Source organism: Eptatretus burgeri, chromosome 5, assembly GCF_056783735.1.
Source record: "Eptatretus burgeri isolate ZD-2024b chromosome 5, Ebu_testis_v1, whole genome shotgun sequence".
In the NCBI taxonomy this organism is placed as follows: Eukaryota; Metazoa; Chordata; class Myxini; order Myxiniformes; family Myxinidae; genus Eptatretus; species Eptatretus burgeri.
Window position 1 is genome coordinate 50915531 of NC_140965.1, and position 24186 is coordinate 50939716.

Below are 24186 nucleotides of genomic sequence, written 5' to 3' on the forward strand. Positions count from 1 at the left end.
TGTCGACCCCGTTAGACCCTTTACAACCGTTAGACCCCTTCGACCCTAACTACTATTGAAATGTACCCTTTCGAGTTTCTAAGCCTGGTGTTGGCTCAGTGGTTAGGGTGGTGACTTGGGATCCGAGGGTCCTGAGTTCAAGCCTCGTAGCCCGCTGAATTAATTCACCAGAGGGTTGACTCAGCCTGCCATCCTTCTGAGGTCGGCAAAATGAGTACCAGCTTGCTGGGATGACCGAGTCATTCAAGTATCCTGCGTCAGAGTGGCGACTTGTCCAGGATTGTGCCCAATAGCCAAGGAGACTGCTTCGGCAGCACCAACGCTCTGTACAGAGCATGGTCCCAATGGACTAGACTTTCGAGTTTAGACTATCTGGAACCTTTTGGGCTCACACCATGCAAACATCTGTAGTCTTCTTGCTAAACACAGACTATACTTTTTTCAGAAAGTAATGTGCAAACTCTACCCACATAGAGGTTGGGCACTCAGCTATTTTCATATAAAATCCCCATTTATCACTCAACTGGCACAGATTACCTTTAATCGGCCAGGACCATAAATGACGTGCTCCAAATGTTTGCCACAGCACTGCAAGCCCACTTGGATTCGACAGGCAAAATGGTTGATCACACTGATGCATTCTGCTGAATGAGTGAAGCAAATTTTATCGATAATTGTTACCTTGAGTACTTCAATGGATTGTCACCTTCCTCTGTGGGCATTGTCCTTCAGATAGCTCCAAAGATAGAATCTGAGTGTGGGGCCCATTCAACAGCAAGTCTTTGACTGATGACTCTGTCACCAAAGTGTGCGTTGATCCAGTTTAGTGAATCATTTCAAGTGTGCGGAGCGTCTCCATCCTGTTGAAACAATTGTTCCTCTCTCGAAATCCCCTGCAACTGACTGCTCAGGGCCCTCCAAAACTTCCTAATAATTGGGATGTAACGTTTGGTATTGATGGTTAATACCTTGCCTATGTCAACCTCAAACCAGAAAGGGCCGAAGATTCCATGTTTACCGATTGCGACCCAGACGGTACATTTTTCTGAGTGGATGGCCACTCAAGCACTAGATTGGGGGTGAGGAGGGGGGGGGGGGGTTGAACCCCAGTATACACACTTCTTGGAGCTGACATGCCTGCAAAGAAGGAAATGGGCCTCATAAGAAAACCAGACATTGTCAAGGAAGTTCGGCCTTTCTTCAATCTTTATCGGACAAGGTGTTGAATCCTCAAGTGCAAAGACAACACTGGTTCTCATACAGACCGACTGGATCCTTAACAAGGACATTGTTACTATTTCCAATTATGATATTTAACAAAGTTTATTTATGTCATTTTTATTGGTTACATTGGTACATAAAAATATTAAGTTTTTGAGAATTAACTTGAGGTCACAAGAGAGATCTTGATCACGAGATCACAAGAGGTCACAAGAGAGTACATGTAGATAATCAGTGAGAATTGTATGGGCACCTCTCCATTATGACCGTAGACACTACAATAAGATAGCATATCAAATCAAATCAAATGATCGATGTACTGCATGTTTAATTCCATGAAGTTCTCTTTAGTGCGCATAATTCAAAATCTCTGTAAGATTAAGAGCCCACATACCTGCAAATGTGAAGTCATTATTTATTTCATCAGTACAGGTATTAAAAAAAAAAATTCACTTCACATGCCCTTTTGTAAACGTGAATCCATCAATCAAATTCACTGTCAAAGAATCTGATGTGAGATTAATAATGTGCGTCCATCCATTGGTATCTTACTCGATGTAGAGCGTTGGTGTTGCCGAAGCGGTCTCCTTGGCTATTGGACACAATCTTGGAAGGGTCACCACTCCGACACAGTATACAAGCATGCTGGCACTCATTTTGCCGACCTCGGAAGGATGACGGGCAGAGTCAACCCCACTTGGTATGAATTTAACAGCCGAGTGGGGTTTGAACTCAGGATCGGAGGATCCCAAGCCCACCATCCTAACCATTAAGCCAACACCAGGTATAATAATGTGCACGATGAACGTCACGCCTGGTGTTGGCTTCAGATCTTGGGGTCCCGAGTTTGAGTCTCGTTGTCTGCTAAATTAACACGAGGTGGGGTTGATTCAGCCTGTCATCATTCTGAGGTCGACGAAATGAGTATCGGTGTACTGGTGTAGGGGCACAGCATCAGCGGCATAGTCCCGCCCCAACAAAATGATAGCTCCCCAGCATCCAAGCTGTCATATGCAAGAAGAAGAAGAAGAAGATAATGAACGCTGAGCTCTCCTCGTTTCCCAACACGACCTTCCAACACAGACATCAGGGTGAATGGATGAGACAACGTCATACACATACACTTGTACAGAGTGAGAGAACATTTCTCTTTCATGCTGGCTTGGAAAAACTCCCCCAGTGCAGGTTCTTCTGGTCTACATGAAAGGTTTTCCACATGATCCGATTTAAAATGATTCTCTCCTTTTGCAACGACACAACCTTGGTTCGTCTCGAGTGAGGTAATCAACACGGCAGCCACATCTAGCGATGCTTCAACACGCAACACACCTTCGAAGCGACGGAAGTGCTTCCGGGTCCTATTGTTTCGAACCTTGAGTGTTGCTATGGTATAATGACGTCACACTATGGCACGATTATGACCCTGAGGGAGTGACGTCATTCCGTACACCCCGGCACAACGGGATCACCTTTAAAAAAAAAAAAACTACGATCTGAGCGAAGTACTTGATGAACCTGTCAAATGGCTTATTGAGTGATGAATTCCTCCTTTAATTTGGCAAATTTTTTCTCAGATCGTTCTCGTGACATCTTGTGTTGGAGGAAGAAAGCGACGATCGAGTTGAGCAGTGTATAATCATCAACATCGCTGGGTGTACTTCGTTTATTCTTTTTGTGAAACGCCTGATAAACGTGATTGTGAAACCATAAATACTCATAATACCATTGTCATTGTAATTATGTTGCGATTGGAGGGTGCGTCCTGAAAAGGCGGTTAATGTAAATATCGCAATCGCACCAGCACGGTCCGGCAATGGCTGTGGTGGGTTGAACGGCTCGAGAATCAATGTGGTGCCGTCAACAATGCCGAGTGCCTTGCCTGGCAGGAGGTGCGTGGAAGCGATTGGTGATTGATTCTCAGGTACTATGCTGTGTGTGCTCGAAATTAACGAGCGGCAGAACGAAACAATTTGGTTCATTGTGAATGAACGATTCATGCGGTGACACGGTACTCGGCGGTGTTGTCTGTCACAGTACTTAGTGCGGCAATTGCATGCAGCGCTCGGATGTGACGTCAATGTATGACGTCACTGGATTGGCTGTTAAAGCTGAACGTCGACGTGAACGCGCGCCATCTTGAGACTCCCAAAATCAGCGATTGCACACCTTGGTAGCGTGCTTCGCGTGGCCTCACCTCCGGAATCAAAAGCAGTGGTATATATATATATATATATATATATATATATATATATATATATATATCAATGAAATATAGGTATATTTTACAGCGAGAACCAACGGAACAGATTGTGACGTCAATAAAGTACAGTTGTTCCTTTGGCAGAACCGAAGCACAGCTTCAAGGCTTAATGGGTGTCACAATATGGCCGCCGTTCGGCTTCACAATATGGCCGCCGCTCGGCTTCACAATCGCTCGATCAACCACTGTAGGGTGATTACAACCAGTCAGTCAAGATCAGTGTTGTGAATTCGCTTTTCCTCTTTGCTTGCAGTGCTAAAGTGTGCTCCTATTGGCTGAATGCTGTTACGTTTCGTGTGCTCCTAATGGTTGAGGGTGTAAAGTGAGGAGTGCTCCCTATTGATTCAGGCTTTTCAGTTTCGTGCGTTCCTATTGGTTGATGGATGTATGCTTTCGCGTGATCCTATTGGGTGGTGGCGCTCACGAAGACTTGTTTCCGCCACGTAAACAAAGATGGGCCTTTCATGTTAGATGGAGTAGAGGGATTTCGCGGCGTTCTCTCCGGTGGTTCAGGTCTGTTGATTTAAATTGGTAGAGATTACATGCTTGTATGTATGGATACATACTGTATATCGATTTCAGACAGTCTATGTATTATGTACATTGAACATAATACGTTTGAGAAATGGAAGAAAAGGGAATGTAGAGAACATGAAGTGGAGGGTTCGGGTTAGTATGAATGGGTTTAAGAGGTTGTGTGAGACAGGCCTGTGTTGTTGATGTAAGTGAGTTATGATTCCAATAGGGAAGGTAAATGCTGTTCAGCCTTGAAAAATGTTCCTTTACAAGACTTACTTTTTGTGAGATCCAAAGAAACGAGGGATAACAAAATCGTTCGGCGAGTCATCAGCCTGGTCTGGGTTAGATAACTCGGTTGGTCATCAGTCTCGTCTGGGTTAGATAGCTCGATTGGTCATCAGCCTGGTCTGGGTTAGATAGCTCGGTTGGTCATCAGCCTGGTATGGGTTAGACAGCTCGGTTGGTCATTGATCAGCCTGGTCTGGGTGAGATAGCTTGGTTGGTCATCAGCCTGGTCTGGGTTAGGTCGCTCGATTGGTCATCAGCCTGGTCTGGGTTAGCTCGTTCGATTGGTCATCAGCCTGGTATGGGTTAGATTGCTCGGTTGGTCATTGATCAGCCTGGTCTGGGTGAGATAGCTCGGTTGGTCATCAGCCTGGTCTGGGTTAGGTCGCTCGATTGGTCATCAGCCTGGTCTGGGTTAGCTCGTTCAATTGGTCATCAGCCTGGTATGGGTTAGATTGCTCGGTTGGTCATTGATCAGCCTGGTCTGGGTGAGATAGCTTGGTTGGTCATCAGCCTGGTCTGGGTTAGGTCGCTCGATTGGTCATCAGCCTGGTCTGGGTTAGCTCGTTCGATTGGTCATCAGCCTGGTATGGGTTAGATTGCTCGGTTGGTCATTGATCAGCCTGGTCTGGGTGAGATTGCTCGGTTGGTCATTGATCAGCCTGGTCTGGGTGAGATAGCTCGGTTGGTCATCAGCCTGGTCTGAGTTGGGTCGCTCGATTGGTCATCAGCCTGGTCTGGGTAAGATAGCTCGGTTGGTCATCAGCCTGGTCTGGGTAAGATAGCTCGGTTGGTCATCAGCCCGGTCTGGGTTGGATAGCTCGGTTGGTCATCAGCCCGGTCTGGGTGAGATAGCCCGGTTGGTCATCAGCCCAGTCTGGGTTGGACAGCTCGGTTGGTCATAAGCCCTGTCTGGGTTAGACAGTTCAGTTGGTCATCAGCCTGGTCTGGGTAAGATAGCTCGGTTGGTCATCAGCCTGGTCTGGGTAAGATAGCTCGGTTGGTCATCAGTCTCATCTGGGTTAGATAGCTCGGTTGGTCATCAGCCTGGTATGGGTTAGACAGCTAGGTTGGTCATTGATCAGCCTGGTCTGGGTGAGATAGCTCGGTTGGTCATCAGCCTGGTCTAGGTTAGGTCGCTCGATTGGTCATCAGCCTGGTCTGGGTAAGATAGCTCGGTTGGTCATCAGCCTGGTAAGGGTTAGATAGCTCTGTTGGTCATTGATCAGCTTGGTCTGGGTCAGATAGCCCGGTTGGTCATCAACCTGGTCTGGGTTAAATAGCTCGGTTGGTCATCAGCCCAGTTTGGGTTGGACAGCTCGATTGGTCATCAGCCCTGTCTGGGTTAGACAGTTCAGTTGGTCATCAGCCTGGTCTGGGTAAGATAGCTCGGTTGGTCATCAGCCTGGTCTGGGTAAGATAGCTCGGTTGGTCATCAGCCTGGTTTGGCTTAACTTGGTTGGTCATCAGCCTGGTCTGCATTATATAGCTTGGTTGGTCATCCACCTGGTCTGGGTTAGAGAGCTCGGTTGGTCATCAGCCTGGTATGGGTGAGAGAGCTCGGTTGGTCATTGATCAGCCTGGTCTGGGTGAGATACCTCGGTTGGTCATCAGCCTGGTCTGGGTTAGGTCGCTCGATTGGTCATCAGCCTGGTCTGGGTTAGGTCGTTCGATTGGTCATCAGCCTGGTATGGGTTAGATTACTCGGTTGGTCATTGATCAGCCTGGTCTGGGTGAGATAGCTCGGTTGGTCATCAGCCTGGTCTGGGTTAGATAGCTCGGTTGGTCATCAGCCTGGTATGGGTTAGACAGCTCGGTTGGTCATTGATCAGCCTGGTCTGGGTGAGATAGCTCGGTTGGTCATCAGCCTGGTCTGGGTTAGGTCGCTCGATTGGTCATCAGCCTGGTCTGGGTTAGCTCGTTCGATTGGTCATCAGTCTGGTATGGGTTAGATTGCTCGGTTGGTCATTGATCAGCCTGGTCTGGGTGAGATAGCTCGGTTGGTCATCAGCCTGGTCTGAGTTGGGTCGCTCGATTGGTCATCAGCCTGGTCTGGGTAAGATAGCTCGGTTGGTCATCAGCCTGGTCTGGGTAAGATAGCTCGGTTGGTCATCAGCCCGGTCTGGGTTGGATAGCTCGGTTGGTCATCAGCCCGGTCTGGGTTGGATAGCTCGGTTGGTCATCAGCCCGGTCTGGGTGAGATAGCCCGGTTGGTCATCAGCCCAGTCTGGGTTGGACAGCTCGGTTGGTCATAAGCCCTGTCTGGGTTAGACAGTTCAGTTGGTCATCAGCCTGGTCTGGGTAAGATAGCTCGGTTGGTCATCAGCCTGGTCTGGGTAAGATAGCTCGGTTGGTCATCAGTCTCGTCTGGGTTAGATAGCCTGGTATCGGTGAGATAGCTCTGTTGGTCATTGATCAGCCTGGTCTGGGTTAGATAGCTCGGTTGGTCATCAGCTTGGTTTGGCTTGGATAGCTCGGTTGGTCATCAGCTTGGTTTGGCTTGGATAGCTCGGTTTGTCATCAGCCTGGTCTGGGTTAGATTGCTCGGTTAGTCATCCGCCTGGTCTGGGTTGGATAGCTCAGTTGGTCATCCGCCTGCTCTGGGTTGGATAGCTTGGTTGGTCATCAGCCTGGTCTGGGTTAGACAGTTTGGTTGGTCCTCAGACCGGTCTGGGTTAGACAAGTTGGTTGGTCATCAGCCTGGTCTGGGTAAATAGCTCAGTTGGTCATCAGCCTCGTCTGGGTTAGATCGCTCGGTTGGTCATCAGCCTGGTCTGGCTTGGATAGCTCGGTTGGTCATCAGCCTGGTCTGCATTATATAGCTTGGTTGGTCATCCACCTGGTCTGGGTTAGAGAGCTCGGTTGGTCATCAGCCTGGTATGGGTGAGAGAGCTCGGTTGGTCATTGATCAGCCTGGTCTGGGTGAGATACCTCGGTTGGTCATCAGCCTGGTCTGGGTTAGGTCGCTCGATTGGTCATCAGCCTGGTCTGGGTTAGGTCGTTTGATTGGTCATCAGCCTGGTATGGGTTAGATTGCTCGGTTGGTCATTGATCAGCCTGGTCTTGGTGAGATAGCTCGGTTGGTCATCAGTCTCGTCTGGGTTAGATAGCTCGGTTGGTCATCAGCCTGGTATGGGTTAGACAGCTCGGTTGGTCATTGATCAGCCTGGTCTGGGTGAGATAGCTCGGTTGGTCATCAGCCTGGTCTGGGTTAGGTCGCTCGATTGGTCATCAGCCTGGTCTGGGTAAGATAGCTCGGTTGGTCATCAGCCTGGTCTGGGTAAGATAGCTCGGTTGGTCATCAGCCTGGTCTGGGTTAGATAGCTCGGTTGGTCATCAGCCTGGTCTGGGTTGGATAGCTCGGTTGGTCATCAGCCTGGTCTGGGTTAGATAGCCCGGTTGGTCATCAGCCCAGTTTGGGTTGGACAGCTCGATTGGTCATCAGCCCTGTCTGGGTTAGACAGTTCAGTTGGTCATCAGCCTGGTCTGGGTAAGATAGCTCGGTTGGTCATCAGCCTTGTCTGGGTAAGATAGCTCGGTTGGTCATCAGCCTGGTTTGGCTTAACTTGGTTGGTCATCAGCCTGGTCTGCGTTAGATAGCTTGGTTGGTCATCCACCTGGTCTGGGTTAGAGAGCTCGGTTGGTCATCAGCCTGGTATGGGTGAGAGAGCTCGGTTGGTCATTGATCAGCCTGGTCTGGGTGAGATACCTCGGTTGGTCATCAGCCTGGTCTGGGTTAGGTCGCTCGATTGGTCATCAGCCTGGTCTGGGTTAGGTCGTTTGATTGGTCATCAGCCTGGTATGGGTTAGATTGCTCGGTTGGTCATTGATCAGCCTGGTCTGGGTGAGATAGCTCGGTTGGTCATCAGCCTGGTCTGGTTTAGGTCGCTCGATTGGTCATCAGCCTGGTATGGGTTAGATTGCTCGGTTGGTCATTGATCAGCCTGGTCTGGGTGAGATAGCTCGGTTGGTCATCAGCCTGGTCTGGGTTAGGTCGCTCGATTGGTCATCAGCCTGGTCTGGGTAAGATAGCTCGGTTGGTCATCAGCCCGGTCTGGGTGAGATAACCCGGTTGGTCATCAGCCCAGTCTGGGTTGGACAGCTCGGTTGGTCATAAGTCCTGTCTGGGTTAGACAGTTCAGTTGGTCATCAGTCTCATCTGGGTTAGATAGCTCAGTTGGTCATCAGCCTGGTATGGGTTAGACAGCTCGGTTGGTCATTGATCAGCCTGGTCTGGGTGAGATAGCTCGGTTGGTCATCAGCCTGGTCTAGGTTAGGTCGCTCGATTGGTCATCAGCCTGGTCTGGGTAAGATAGCTCGGTTGGTCATCAGCCTGGTCTGGGTTAGATAGCTCGGTTAGTCATCAGCCTGGTCTGGGTTAGCTCGGTTGGTCATCAGCCTGGTCTGGGTTAGATAGCCCGGTTGGTCATCAGCCCAGTTTGGGTTGGACAGCTCGATTGGTCATCAGCCCTGTCTGGGTTAGACAGTTCAGTTGGTCATCAGCCTGGTCTGGGTAAGATAGCTCGGTTGGTCATCAGCCTGGTCTGGGTAAGATAGCTCGGTTGGTCATCAGCCTGGTTTGGCTTAACTTGGTTGGTCATCAGCCTGGTCTGCGTTAGATAGCTTGGTTGGTCATCCACCTGGTCTGGGTTAGAGAGCTCGGTTGGTCATCAGCCTGGTATGGGTGAGAGAGCTCGGTTGGTCATTGATCAGCCTGGTCTGGGTGAGATACCTCGGTTGGTCATCAGCCTGGTCTGGGTTAGGTCGCTCGATTGGTCATCAGCCTGGTCTGGGTTAGATCGCTTGATTGGTCATCAGCCTGGTCTGGGTTAGGTTGTTCGATTGGTCATCAGCCTGGTATGGGTTAGATTACTCGGTTGGTCATTGATCAGCCTGGTCTGGGTGAGATAGCTCGGTTGGTCATCAGCCTGGTCTGGGTTAGGTCGCTCGGTTGGTCATCAGCCTGGTCTGGGTAAGATAGCTCGGTTGGTCATCAGCCTGGTCTGGGTAAGATAGCTCGGTTGGTCATCAGCCCGGTCTGGGTTAGATAGCTCGGTTGGTCATCAGCCCGGTCTGGGTGAGATAGCCCCGTTGGTCATCAGCCCAGTCTGGGTTGGACAGCTCGGTTGGTCATAAGCCCTGTCTGGGTTAGATAGTTCAGTTGGTCATCAGCATGGTCTGGGTAAGATAGCTCGGTTGGTCATCAGCCTGGTATGGGTTAGATAGCTCTGTTGGTCATTGATCAGCTTGGTCTGGGTCAGATAGCCCGGTTGGTCATCAACCTGGTCTGGGTTAAATAGCTCGGTTGGTCATCAGCCTGGTCTGGGTGAGGTCGCTCGATTGGTCATCAGCCTGGTCTGGATTAGATAGCTCGATTGGTCATCAGCCTGGTCTGGATTAGATAGCTCGGTTGGTCATCAGCCTGGTCTGGGTTAGATCGTTCGGTTGGTCATCAATCTCGTCTGTGTTAGATAGCTCGGTTGGTCATCAGCCTGGTCTGGGTAAGATGGCTTGGTTGGTAATCAGCCTGGTCTGGGTTGGATAGCTTGGTTGGTCATCAGCCTGGTCTGGGTAAGATAGCTCAGTTGGTCATCAGCCTGTTCTGGGTTAGATAGCTTGGTTGGTAATCAGCCTGGTCTGGGTTAGATAGCTTGGTTGGTCATCCGCCTGGTCTGGGTAAGATAGCTCGGTTGGTCATCAGTCTCGTCTGGGTTAGATAGCCTGGTATGGGTGAGATTGCTCTGTTGGTCATTGATCAGCCTGATTTGGGTTGGATAGCTCGGTTGGTCATCAGCCTTGTCTGGGTTAGGTAGCTCAATTGGTCATCAGCCTGGTCTGGGTAAGATAGCTTGGGTGGTCATCAGCCTGGTCTGGGTTAGATAGCTCTGTTGGTCATCAGCCTGGTCTGGGTTACAAAGCTCGGTTGGTTATCTGCCTGGTCTGGGTTCGATAGCTCTGTTGGTCATCCGCCTGGTCTGGGTAAGATGGCTTGGTTGGTAATCAGCCTGGTCTGGGTTAGATAGCTTGGTTGGTCATCCGCCTGGTCTGGGTAAGATAGCTTGGTTGGTCATCAGCCTGGTCTGGGTTAGCTCGGTTGGTCATCAGCCTGGTCTGGGTAAGATAGCTCGGTTGGTCATCAGTCTCGTCTGGGTTAGATAGCCTGGTATCGGTGAGATAGCTCTGTTGGTCATTGATCAGCCTGGTCTGGGTTAGATAGCTCGATTGGTCATCAGCCTGGTCTGGGTTAGCTCGGTTGGTTATCAGCCTGGTCTGGGTTGGATAACTCTGTTGGTTATCAGCCTGGTCTCTGTTGGATAACTCGGTTGGTCATCAGCCTGGTCTGGGTTAGATATCTCTATTGGTCATCAGCCTGGTCTGGGTTGGATATCTCTATTGGTCATCAGCCTGGTCTGTGTTAGTGATCTCGATTGGTCAACAGCCTGGTCTGGTTTCGGTAGCTCGATTGGTTATCAGCCCGGTCTGGGTTAAAAGCTCAGTTGGTCATCAGCCCTGGTCTGGGTGAGACAGTTTGGTTGGTCATCAGCCCTGGTCTGGGTGAGACAGTTTGGTTGGTCATCAGCCCGGTCTGGGTTAGATAGATTTTTCGGCTCTTTGTGAACCTCGTCTGGGTAAGATAACTTTGTTGGGATTAAAGTTGACTCTAAATTATTAAATCGTTGTATTTAAAAACTCTCGTCGTTAGGGAAGAAATAATATGTTGTGGTTCGTTCTTTCGTCAAGGGGGTCTACTTTTCGTGGCTTGTAGTCGTTTGTGAATTTGTGCTCATCCAGCTATCCCGTCTGCATATATGTTGTGAATGTTTTAAAGATTCCACACCACCTTGAAAGGAGTTGGTCATTGTGAGCTGGTACTTTTGCCATGTGTTCATCTACCTGTTGGTGAACTTTGTGGATCTATGTTTTCTGCATTTTCTCCTCTGGCCTTGCTCCCTTCTTCTCTTGCATTCCTCCATCCCTCCCCAACCCCTCCAGATTGCACTTGTTCATCCAGCTAACCCTCCTTGTGAAACTCCCCAAATCCAGCCTTGCTGTCTTCCTTGACTCCTTTGTCCAGCTCTTCTTATTTTGGAACTTTCTTCCTCAGTCTGTTCAATTGCACTCTTCCCTCCAGGGTTTCAAGTCCGTATTACATCAGCATCAGGTCCTACATCCCTTCCCACGAGGCATGATCTTTTCCATCCTCACTAACCTTCTGCTGCCTTTTCCTATCTATGTCGAGATTGCTGTTACTTCCATCTTCGCTCTCCTCCTCAACTTCATCCATAACTTTGTTGCATTTACATATTGTCTCCACTGCCACACCTTCATTGTGCTGCGTCTTCCACCCTCTGTGATTTTGCTCTTCAATGAGTGTAGATCTTGTCTTGGAGAAAGAAATATATTTTCTTAAGTTGTATGGTAAGAATAGTTTGTTTATTAAATGACAATATATGATCCAATATTTCTTCTTCTTCTTCTTTAACGGCCACAATTATTCCCACGTTCTTGTGGGGTTAGCCGGGGGCGGGGGGGGGGGGACTTGGCCCAAGTCTTTCACAAACTGGCTGTCCAGGCTTGATGACCGGCTAAAGTTAATGTAGGAGTTTTGCAATTACCTATGGTGCCGGTGATAGCTCGCCTCCCCTTTGCGAAGGGCACCGTGGGATCTTTAATGTCCACCAACGCTGGCAGACGGACACCCAATTTAACGTCCATCCAATTGATGGCGCACGCACACAACGATGAATCACCCTGCCTGTGAAACGTCCCGGGATGACAGTTTATAGCTGGGTTGGGATTCAACCTCGAGGCGAGTGTGCACACTCAAGGCCATCCTGCCAGCGAAGCCAATCTTTAAAAGTAAAAAAAAAACACAAGTGTGACGGTGTCAGCTGAACTTAAAAAAGATCTTTGCTGTGTTCACGTTGCACAGAGCAGACTACTCATTGTACGACATTTCGAAATGGAGTAATTAAATATTTAACTACATTTTGATTTGCAGTAAATGCAGTTGTATGAATGGGTTTATGACCTTTACATGTGTTAACTGGTAACTGAACCGTGCAGTCCTGCTTCTTGCTGTTGGCCATTAAAAAAAACAAGTTCGAATTGCGAACATACCCCATGGGAGTTCATTCGTACAACTCTCAGGTGAGCGATAGCACGGACAACAGATAGTTTTGAAATTTGGTAAGATTTTCATCGCATCAGAAAAAGAAACCAGAACTCCTCACAAGAGTGAGGCTAGTTTCATATCATCATTTGCGACTTAATTTTGCATTGGGCATCGCCGAGCGCATGTATTTTATTTTTTTAACAACAATTTAAAGAAAATGGGCCGAAAGGGCCGTTTCTCAGCCCAAATGGCCAGATTCACACTTTGGGCTCAGTTAATGCCTGAGGAATGGTCTTTGAACATACCTGTCAAGTTTGGTTCGGTTCCGTCCACTAATTACCGAGAAATAATTTTAAGAAAATGGGCCAAAATGGGCTGTTCTGTTCACGAATAATGGAGAAATAGATGTTCAAATGAACTGCACACAAGAAAAGAGAGAACGCGTGAAGTACGAAGACCCCATGGGGTAAAAATTGATACAAGTGTCTCGGCTCATGGAGGACCTAAATGACAAGGGGCAGCAGATTTAAACACAGCAGAGTGGTGTAGGCTGTACGGTGCGATGGGAGGGGAATGTACATGCATAAGTAGTGAAGGGAAAAGAGAAATGTCACAAAATGAGTAATAATGATCCAGAGAGGATCAAAAGTGGGAACGAATCAGTGTATGTATAAGAGATCATGGATGTGCTTGGGTGAAAGCATGAGGTAGTGATTGGTTGCACATTTAAAAGACTGAGGATGATTTTAATGACGATAAGACTGTGGATACAGAGAGTCTATTCCACAGTTGGGAGTGCAAAGTATCCAATGAATGCAGGTGGGCAACCAGTCTGGATTGAAGAGGATGAGCAGGTGAAGTTTTTTTTGTTTGTTTTATTTTTGTATACAAAGTGTAGGCTCATGGAAGAGATTGAACATCGAATGCATCAGGATGTAACAGGAGAAAGAGGGAGAATGAGGAGAAGGGAAGGACACAAGGGCAGAAATGATGGATACAGAAGGGAACTCTCAGGAAGGAAAACTGGAAAGGGTTAACGGAGTAGATGAGGGATGATCTGAGATGGTGGTGAACAGCTGTCTTGAAGACCTGGAGGGAAGGGTGTGACTTGAAGAAAATGTGGAAGTTTGTTCCAAAGGTGGGTAAAAGGAATGAATGAGTGTTGGTTTGCAGGGAAATCTTATAGATTTTGGGAGGTTCTCCTGAATGGGGTTGCTGACAATGCATGCATCCTGTAGATTCCATACCATTGAGAGCCATACGTTGGCTACGAGAGTAGAGGAAGTAATTCAGCCATGTGTGGATTTGCTTGGTCTTGATTAGATAGCTCGGTTTGTCTGGATTTGATGGAGTTTGAAGAGTAAGGCAGGATGGCAGACTGTATTGACAGCTCAAGATTTGTTCAGAGAGACTCCCTGATCTCATGTCTGACATTGAGGACCACCATCCATTGTTGGGTGAGTAGAAGCAGCATGCCCAAGGTAGAGTGACCTGATTTGAATCTGAATTGTTGATTTGAGATGAAACCATTTGAGAAAAGGAAGGAAATTGTAGATTCCTTGACCTTGCTGATGATTGGAAGCTAATATGTCTGAAGTTAAGGCGATCGGTTTTTGCACATTTTTTTTGTTATGCAATGATGTTGGCTGACCTCCAAGTAGATGGATGATGAGCTTGAGGAAATGAGAGGATGGAAAAAAGCAGCAGAGCTGGTTTTTTATGACACATGACCTCATGCTGTTTTATGGCACATGACCAGGAACAGTTGGGTATGATTGGGAAGGATGGGTACAGAGAGGGAGGAGTTTTGGATGCAAGATTTGGAAGCAGACACAAATTGAGGCATTCAGCCTTCTCATGAGTAGAGTCGGCTGTGGTGCCACTTGAAGAGAGGGAAGGGCTGGAGGGGGAGCATACACCAGAGAGAGACTAAAGGTGCCACCAGGAGTTAGAGGAGGGAAACAAGTTTGAAAGTTCATTCTTGAAGTTAGATAGATGTTGTATCCTTGCTCTTCTGAGAGTGGACACACTTGTTGTAGACTTTGTGGAATGATCTGAGGTTGCTTTCCAGGACGCGAAGGCAAGTTGTTTCAAAGCAACTGCGTCATCACAGGATTCAGTGTACTACGGGTTGTAATATGAGTATGGTAACTGAAGAAGGGATGGGATGAATCTGTGCATAAAAGAGAGCAGGATTCTGTGGCAGAATTTCCAGGTGAAGTTGAGCTGAGAGTAGGTGAGGCGAGGAGTAAGCTGGGTGAAGTTGGGAGAGGGTAGGGCGATGGGGAAGTTGGTAGAGGGTAGAGCGATGGGGAAGATGGGAGGTGGCGGGGTGAAGGGGAAGATGCGAGGTGGCGGGGTGAAGGGGAAGATGGGAGGTGGCGGGGTGAAGGGGGAAGATAGATGGGAGGTGGCGGGGTGAAGGGGGAAGATAGATGGGAGGTGGCGGGGTGAAGGGGGAAGATAGATGGGAGGTGGCGGGGTGAAGGGGGAAGATAGATGGGAGGAGGAGGGGTGAAGGGGTAAGATGGGAGGAGGCGGGGTGAAGGGGGAAGATGGGAGGAGGCGGGGTGAAGGGGGAAGATGGGAGGAGGAGGGGTGAAGGGGAAGATGGGAGGAGGTGGGGTGAAGGGGAAGATGGGGGAAGATGGGAGAAGGTGGGGTGAAGGGGAAGATGGGAGGAGGGTAGTTTGAGATGGAACCTTTGATGTTCCATACAAAAGATTCCACCTCAAACTACCCTCTCCCATTTTCCCCTTCCACCTCAAAGGAATGTGGGGGGGGACGGGGGGGACGGGGGGCGGCGGATAAAGTGGAGGGATGCCAAAGATGGGGACACGGAGAAGGGTTGGAGAGACGGTCAGGTTTCTTACAGAACTTGTGCTACCTCACCTGTGGTGGCTTGGCAGAGGCAGAGGCAGAGGCAGAGGCAGAGGCAGAGGCAGAGGCAGAGGCAGAGGCAGAGGCAGAGGCAGAGGCAGAGGCAGAGGCAGAGGCAGAGGCAGAGGCAGAGGCAGAGGCAGAGGCAGACGCATATTTAAAATGGAGAGCCCACCAACTTTCTGCCTGTGGAAGAGTGTGACAGTTCTTGGAAGTCTGCCTCCTGCCTTGAGCTTCCAAGAGTGCAGATGGTCTTGTTTCTTTTGACCTCAAGATGAGCAAGGTTGTTTGTTAAAATTGCTCTTTGGAAGTCAAAATCATTCATGAACTCTCAACTGCAACCATCATGTCTCAAGTTGCAGTCTACCCTGTGAGTATGGAGGGGTAAAGGTTACTGTCTGGTATGAAAGCAATCGAAACAAAAACAAGAGCAATCAGAGAGTGCAGACCCTCGCCCGGACTTATTTTGTGTGGCGTTTGTGTACTGGTTTTCTAACATAATTAATGACATAATTAAAACTGCCACTTTATAACTGTTGGCAGTGATGACTGGGTACCAAGACGTACCACTTTGATGCAACCCCGCTTTGATCGGACACCTGACCATGACCCATGAGTTTTAATTTTTATTTTATTCAATTGAATTTAGAATGGGATTAAAATACATTCAATTCAAATCAAATGGGAGACCAAATAGGTATCAGTCCAGAATTGGAGTAATCAGAAGGAACTCGAACAAGCAAAAAGTAAAGATGAAGTCATCAGGAGGAACCTGGATAGGATTCACATTTCAGCTGAGCTACTCCTTTACCCTCAAACCCATCCACGCGCAGCCAAGTGAGCCATATTTAAAAAAAACAAAAAAAACACCTCTATCAAAAAAATTAAATAATTCTGGCTGCCAGACCATGCATCCGATCAAGTTTAAATTTAAAACTTGTATTCCCATCTCTACTAGATCATAAATGTGATGTTTCATGTTGATTGATAAAGCAGTTCCAGAGAAAGCATAATTTAATATTTTTCTTCAATCCATTATGGCTGCCAAACTATGTGAACTATCAATTATTCCTTTACAAAATTGTACACCCATGGCTTGGGGAACATTTGTGTGAAGTTTCCCCTCAATTTGTCCAGCCGTTCTGGAGAAGAAAATTTTTTTTGATAGGTTTTAGGGTAAATCCAATTTGGCTGTCAAACCATGTGACCTATGACATATGTGTGAACCTTTTGTTCCTCATGGATAGGCAGTCATACATGTAAGGTTTTGCGTTGATCTGTTCAGCCACTTGAGAGAAGAATATTTTTGAAGGTTTTTTTTATTTTTGTGAAGACAATATGGCTGCCGAATCACGTGACCGATAACGTCATCATTTTTTCTTTTCTGTGGACCATTTTATCCCTAGATGACCCCCAAATTTTCATACTGATCAGATGTAGCGTTCTACATACAGTATGCAATTATGACGTCATCAAAAAATAGCTTCTATTCCTCATGAGGAGTACTTGCAGTGTGCAAAGTTTCAATTTTTTCCTTTGTGCGGTTTCAGAGGTAGAAGTCCAAAGTTTTTTTTTTTCCGTTTTTCCACCATGGCTGCTACACCACGTGACCTATGACATCATAATTATGGTTAAAACATTCGACATGAGTAGTTGCACCTATGGTGAAAATTTTGTCTCAATCCGACAAGTGGTTGCGGAGAAAAACACTAAAGTTCTTTGCGGACAAACAAATGGACCCAAACGCAATACCCTCTCCTTCGGCGAGGGTAACCAGTCCAGGTGAGAATGGTGCTGTTCGCATATGGTGTTTGAGTGCTGATTTAGGGCAGGGTTTTAGTATTTTACACAAGTCAATGATTTGGAGAATGAAAACAAAGCCTGAATATAAGTGTTCCTGCCATACACAATGAATGAAAGGGGAAATTATTTGAGTTTATTTACTTGTAAATATCATGCTGTGCAGGTAGATTCAATCCAAACTACACATATTACTATGGATGGGACACGAGAAATCAGCCTGCAAGACAAGAAAGATTTGGAGAAATTTCTCAAGTTCTTTGCATTCAAGGTGTGCTTTGTGATAACTTCATGTGGTTACTGAACCATTCTCTTTCTACCACAGACACCACACTGAATCGTTATTGAACAGTTCCCTTTCCATGTATGCTCTAATTTGTTAACTTTGGAAAACAATTAAAGATTCACACATCCAGCACTACTCCCATCCCAACCCATGAAGCACTCACACATCCTCCATTCCCACCATTAAACAACAAGCCACCCTCCTCATGAAACGCTACTCACACAAAAGCTACAGACCCACTGGCAGAGACAACCAATGAGTAACTAAACAAATCCGCAAAATAAAAGTCAGTGAAAACTTAAAACCCCTATGTTTACTCCAGAACAAATATCAGATACCCTGAGAATTTTTTTTGTAAAAAATCTTCTGCAACAGGTCCAGACAACATATCCAACAAACACCTAAAACATCTTCAAACACAGGGTCTTTAAGTGCTAACAAACATTTTTGATCATTCCCATTCAAAGATCGATCAAAAATTCCAACGACCTTTCCTCTTACCGCCTCATATAATTACTCTGCTGTATGGCTAAAGTACTTGGGTGCCTATTTCTCTCTCTCATATCAACCCTCATATCCCTCTGGCCCATTATCAACATGGGTTCAGACCCCTCCACTACACAACTACATATCTTATCACTTCAATGCAGCTCATTCTAGTTTGATTTAATCACACCAAACCCCCCAAATGCACCCTGCTCGTCACCATCGACATTTACAAAGCTTTTGATACTGTCTTCAGACATACACTCGGCCAAAAGATTCTGACAACAAGCATGGAAAACAATGTCAAGCTTTGGATCTCAAAATTTATCTCTGGTAGCGAAGCACATGATGCACTCAACAATACCGATTCATCATACCGTCGCATCGACAGGGTCTTCTAATGTGGATTCGCCGCACCAAAGCAATGTGCTTTGCAAATGGCCGAATTAAAGGGAATCACGCTCGAGTGGATAGTGTAGCTTCCCCCAGTTGGGATACAAATCCCACCAGTCTCTTAATGAATTTAACAAATTATCTCCTCCAGGGATTACTCAAACCAGCCCAAAATGGTTTTCACATGTGTGCGAGAGAGATAATAGTGTGTATCACGTGTCACGTATTCTTAAGAATCAACATTTTCTTGGAAAGAAACCACAATACAACATGAACGGAGAATCCCGAGACAAAAGGCAGACTGAAACAATTGATTTAAAGATAAATAAATAAATACACACACTATAAACCGAAATGCTCTTAATACCATAAAGAACCTTTGAATCTTGCACTCACACACAAATGGGAGTAACAAGGCAAGGTCTTGAATGGTACGGGTGGGCTGGGCTCCAGAACAAAGCACTGGGAAAGATTGCAGAGCAGCAGAGGTCAACATTCCATCATCTCCTAAGGTGGGCTCACTCCACGCTGATGCCACTGACCCTGGAAAGAGTGCAAGTGCCTCAGCATCGACCCGCCCCAATGTTGTGTGAGTCACTCAGCTTCAAAGAGAGTAGAGTCGAGTATAGTGCGGGAAGAGGGACCACCTGTGTACAGCCCCTACTCCAATGGTCTCACTGCCCTTCTTCTCAATAATGCGACACGCCATTGCCACTGCGGGGGCATCATGCAGGCCGGCTGGTGTCGCAGCTCCTCTAAAACTGTAGGGACATTTTAAAAGCCACACACGGGATGCAAACACATCCAAAATCCCTTCTGGTCCCAACCATTCCTTATCTTGCCTGGGTATCTAGCCTGGTTCAAAGAGAAGACACGTACAAATTATGCTTTCCTATCTACCCTCTACCCCCTATGCCAACGATGCCGCCACTCACAACATACATACAAACAGTCTGGATTAGATTTCTTCACTCTCACAGGTCCCTGGTAAGCAAAAATGTTCTCACCGACACTAACACATGGACCATGCTAAATTAATATACTAGCTAATTTGTAACCCCTCCAACTTATCAATATAAAATCCTCGCAAGTATAAAACTCTCAAAAGATGTTCCACAAGGAGCCATTCTTTACTCAGAACTTTTTTTTAAACTTTTTCCTCCATGACATCCCAGAATTCCCACTCCCATGTGATGATCTTTACCTATCCAGACAACCTTTTCAGAGCAGCACAAAACACCACAAATGCAACCACTCACTTACTTCAACAACACCAATGCCAACACAGGCTCGCACTTAACATAATCAATGCCTCCCCAACTAAAGCAACAATTGCTTTTCTAGCCCTGGCCAAGCATAAATCCAACAAGAAAAAGAACACTCAGGGATTGTAGACCCTCGCCAGGACTTGTTTTGTGTGGTACTGTGTAGTTTTGTGTACTGGTGCGTTATGTAATAAATCAGACAAAATTGGAACTGCCACTTTATAACTGCTGGCAGTGATGACCGGGATCCAAGACTTGCCGCTTTGATCGGATACCTGACCCTGACCCATGAAGTTTATTATTATTATTGAATTTAATCCAGAATGGGATTAAAATGTATTAAATTCAGATGAAATGGAAGACCAAATAGGTACAGTCCTGTATTGGAGTCATCAGCAGGAACTCAAGCAAAAATAAAATATGAAGTCATCAGGTGGAACCTGGATAGGATTTGTATTTCAGCTGCTATTCCTCTACCCTCAAACCCATTCAGGCACAGCCAAGTGAGCCTTATTCAAAAAAATATAACACCCTCATCAAAAAAATTGAATAATTCTGGCTTCCAGACCATGTGTCCGATCAAGTTGAAAGTTAAATCGTATTCCCCATCACGACTTGATCACAATTGTGAAGTTTCACGTCGATTGATTAAGCTGTTCCAGAGAAAACATTATTTAATAATTTTTTTAATCCAATGTGGCTGCCAAACCATGTGACTCATCAATTATTCCTAAATAATCTTGTCCATGCATGCCTTGGGGAACATTTATGTAAAGTTTCCCCTCAATCTGTCCGGCTGTTCTGGCGAAGAAGATTTTTTAAAAATCTTTTAGGGTAAATCCAATATGGCTGCCAAACCAGGTGACTCATCAATTATTCCTAAACAACCTTGTCCATGCATGCCTTGGGGAACATTTATGAAAGTTTCCCTTCGATCTGTCCAGCCGTTCTGGAGAAGAAGATTTTTATGTTTTAGGGTAAATCCAATATGGCTGTCAAATCATGTGACCTATGACATATGTGTGAACTTTTTGTTCCTCATGGATAGGCGGTCATATGTGTAAAGTTTTGCCTCGATCTGTTCGGCCATTTCAGTGAAGATTTTTGAAGGTTTTTATTTTTATTTTTTTCCAAAACAATTTGGTGCCGAATCATGTGACCGATGATGTCATCAAAATTTTTTTCTTTTGTGGACCATTTTATCCCTTGATGACCCCCCAAAAATTTCATACTGATCTGATGTAGCATTCTACATCTGCAATTATGATGTCATAACGAAGGCAATCGCACTCATTCCCCATGAGGAGTACTTGCTATGTGCCAAGTTCAATTTTTTTCCTTGGTACGGTTTCAGAGATAGAGGTCCAAAGTTTTTCCATTTTTCCAATATGGCTGCCACACCACGTGACCTATGACATAATTATCATTCTAGCATTCTACATGAGTAGTCGCACCGATGGTGAAAATTTTGTCTCAAGCGGTTGCGGAGAAAACCACGAAAGTTCTGTGCAGATGGACAGACAGACCCAAACGCAATACCCTCTCCTTCGGCGAGGGTAATTATCATTCAATGATCACAATGTATAACAATAACCTCCCCTAAACAAAAATCTCTATGTTCTTGGAATAATGACTTTCACTAAACACAATGTGACCCTCACATGACTTTTACTAAGCACAAAATCAAACCGTAGCCAAAGTTGATGAAAAACAAAAAGCATCAAAAACACTCCCACTAAATTTCGTCAACAACAATAATCCCTCGCCACAATTTTCTCTAAAATCAACCTTCATATACCTCTGGCCAAATTTTAGGGAACTGGGTCAGTTTATAAACTGTTTATCTGAACCACGATCAACTACGTCAGCCCAAGCTTGGCTCTCACCATATCCAAAACAAATGCAATAAAACGTCAACAAATCATCATTGGCTGTACCCAACTAACCGGCTATAGACCACCTTCATGCAGAAATAAAAATACTTCCCTTCCAAAATCACTGACATCAGAGGCACACACTTCATTTTGTTGCCACCCAGACACAAAAACAACCAGGTCACAACTCGTCCAATTACCCACGTCCTCCCAGAAACGAAGAGACATCACTGCAACTTACTATAACATCTTCTCCAATGTGCCATCTCAACTCCCAGATGCAGCATCTTGGAAAAACATTCACGATCACCTCACCAATACAGTTTGGCAACAACATAATGTCAATATAAATGTCAACGAACCACACTCCATGATCCATCCATCCGCACAAACTCTTCCACGCTCCTCTAGATTAACACGAACCAGACTCCGCTCTGTTACCACCCACAATCAAAACGTATCACTTCAAACTTGATCCAACTCAGGACACGTTCTGCTCAAGCTGTCACCTTGAACATGGCACCAAACACCATCTGATCCAATCTTGGGGTGGATCCGGTCGGAGTGTCCAGCTTCCTTGTGGCCTCAGGCTTCCATTGAGGATGACAGGGGCTAGATGATGATGATGACTATGATTATCTGAATCATTATTGTCATTGCATAAGAGGAGTCAGACAAATTGACAATTTGGGAAACTATTTTGCATGTGTTTCTAATTATCAGGTGGATTATTTAATCATTTTCCTTTTTTTATTTTTTATTTTTTATTTTTTTAAACCTCCATATCAATTCCTCCAACTCATGTATTTTGTTACATTTGGTTGTGTTATGTGCAGACTGTCCAGGTTATAGTACAGGGACGTCTTGGTGAGAAAATCGGTACCTGTTCGACAGCAGCCTCTTCTGGATCTGATTGGGTGAGCATTGTGCATGCTGTTTTCTTGCACACTGATGGAGCACATCATGTGGTCCATTCTCGCAAACACCTAGTGCATGCATGACCTGGTACCTTCGGCAAGATTCTAAGTGAGCACATCATGTGATGCCTTCTGGCACATTCTAAATGAGTGTGTCATGTGGCACCTTCTTGGACATTCTTAGTGAGCACATCACATGGTGTCTTACAGCCCATTCTAAGTGAGGGCATCCCAGGGTGCCTTCTGACACATTTTCAGTGAGTGCATTACGTGCTTTCTGGCTCATTTTGGGTGAGTGTGTCATGTGCCTTCTGGCACATTTTGGTGAGTGTCAGGGTCAGGTGTCATCTGATTCCTTCTACCACACACCAGGTTAGCGTGTGACGCGGTTCTTTCTGGCAAACGCTGGGTCAGCACGTAATGTGCTGCCTCCTGGCACCGGCCGGGTTAGCATTTCACACAGTGCTCAGCCTTCAGGCACATGACTGCTCAGCATTTCATGTCACGTGCTGCTTTCTGGCACAGGCTGTATCATTGTGTGATGCATTGCCTTCTGGTGAACTCCACTTCTGGGCATTATGTGGTGCTTTCTGGTGCACGTCAGTCAGCACATCAAGCAGTGCTTTCTGTCGCATGCTTGGTCGGCACATCACATGGTGCTTTGGTGTGTCATGCGGTGCCTCCTGGGGAACACCGCTACTGCGCATCATGTGGTGCTTTCTGGTGCATGCCAGACGGCACATCGAGCAGTGCTTCCTGGCACATGCTGCTTCTGTGCATCACTTGGTGCTTTATGGTGCCTGCCAGTCGGCGCGTCATGCGGTGCCTTCGAGTACACGCCCGGTTGGCATGTCATGCAGTACCTTCTGGCACACTGGGTCAGCGCATCACGTGGTACCTTCTGGCACGCACCAAGTTGGTGCGCCAGGTAGTGCCTTATGGCACATGGCGAGTTGGTACCTCACACGGTGCTTTCTGGTGCTTGCCAATTGGCATGTCAAGCTGTGCCTTCTATCACATGTCTGACCAGTGTGTCACGTGGTACCTTCGAGCACATGCCAGGTTGGTGCGTCATGTGGTACCTTCCGGCACTCGGCGTGTCATGCAATGCCTTCTGCCATAAGCCAGAGTCAGTGCATCATGCATGCAGTTCTTGAGAATTTTGGTCACAGTCAAATGAAGCTTTTAAATTGATTACACTTCCCCTTATCACAAAAACCCCCTTCCCTTACCGTGCAAGAACACTCCCCCACTCATAAATAGCTAAATATATCCATCCATCCATCTATTGGGACCATACTCTGTGCAGAGCGTTGGTGCTGCCTTCGCAGTCTCCTTGGCTATTGGACACAATCTTGGATGGGTCACTACTCCGACACCAGCATGCTGGCACTCGGACGGGTCGCCACTCCGACACAGTATACCAGCATGCTGGCACTCATTTTGCAGACCTTGGAAGGTTGACAGGCAGAGTCAACCCCACCTGGTATTAATTCAACAGCCGAGTGGGATTTGAACTCAGGATCCGAGGATCCTAAGCCCACCACCCTAACCATGAAGCCAACACCAGGCATGCTAAATCTATTCAAGCTAATAACTTCATTTTTTTTTCATAACTGAACCACCCTGCAGCCTACACTATCTCTACCAAGTTTGGTGGCGATCACTCAAGCTGTCATGCAGATCCCCCTGCCCTCCCCCCCACCCTCCAATTCAATATTCCCTCAAAATTGAAAATTTTATTTTGGCTAATAACTTGATTTTGTTTTTCACCATAAATCCCCCATCAGGCCGCATTATGCAAGCTACATTTGGTAGCATTGCGGCCCATGGGGCTGACGTGAATCGATAGATCATGATATGGAGAACCCCCTTTCCTTCTCC

At 46.6% G+C, this 24186-nt stretch overlaps 1 protein-coding gene and 1 long non-coding RNA gene across 13 annotated transcripts in view; one reads left to right on the forward strand and one right to left on the reverse strand.

Annotated features, from left to right (window-relative positions):
• Nucleotides 1-2544, reverse strand: part of LOC147026425 (uncharacterized) — a 147455-nt gene extending 144911 nt beyond the window's left edge. For all 9 annotated transcript variants that reach the window (XR_015058334.1, XR_015058335.1, XR_015058327.1 and 6 more), the window contains exon 1: nt 1774-2544. This is a non-coding gene — a long non-coding RNA (uncharacterized LOC147026425). The remainder of the gene's footprint in view (nt 1-1773) is intronic.
• Nucleotides 2545-3006: 462 nt separating this feature from the next.
• Nucleotides 3007-24186, forward strand: part of ATG13 (autophagy related 13) — a 134499-nt gene continuing 113319 nt past the window's right edge. The window contains exons 1-4 of one of the 4 annotated variants that reach the window (XM_085881851.1): nt 3846-3994; nt 11418-11469; nt 17248-17352; nt 22222-22302. In XM_085881851.1, the coding sequence (XP_085737977.1) occupies nt 3861-3994; nt 11418-11469; nt 17248-17352; nt 22222-22302 (372 nt within the window). In that variant the 5' untranslated portion in view covers nt 3846-3860. Of the gene's footprint in view, nt 3143-3845; nt 3995-11417; nt 11470-17247; nt 17353-22221; nt 22303-24186 lie in introns of those variants that run through there. The other 3 variants (XM_085881850.1, XM_085881852.1, XM_085881849.1) reach the window with 3 other exon arrangements.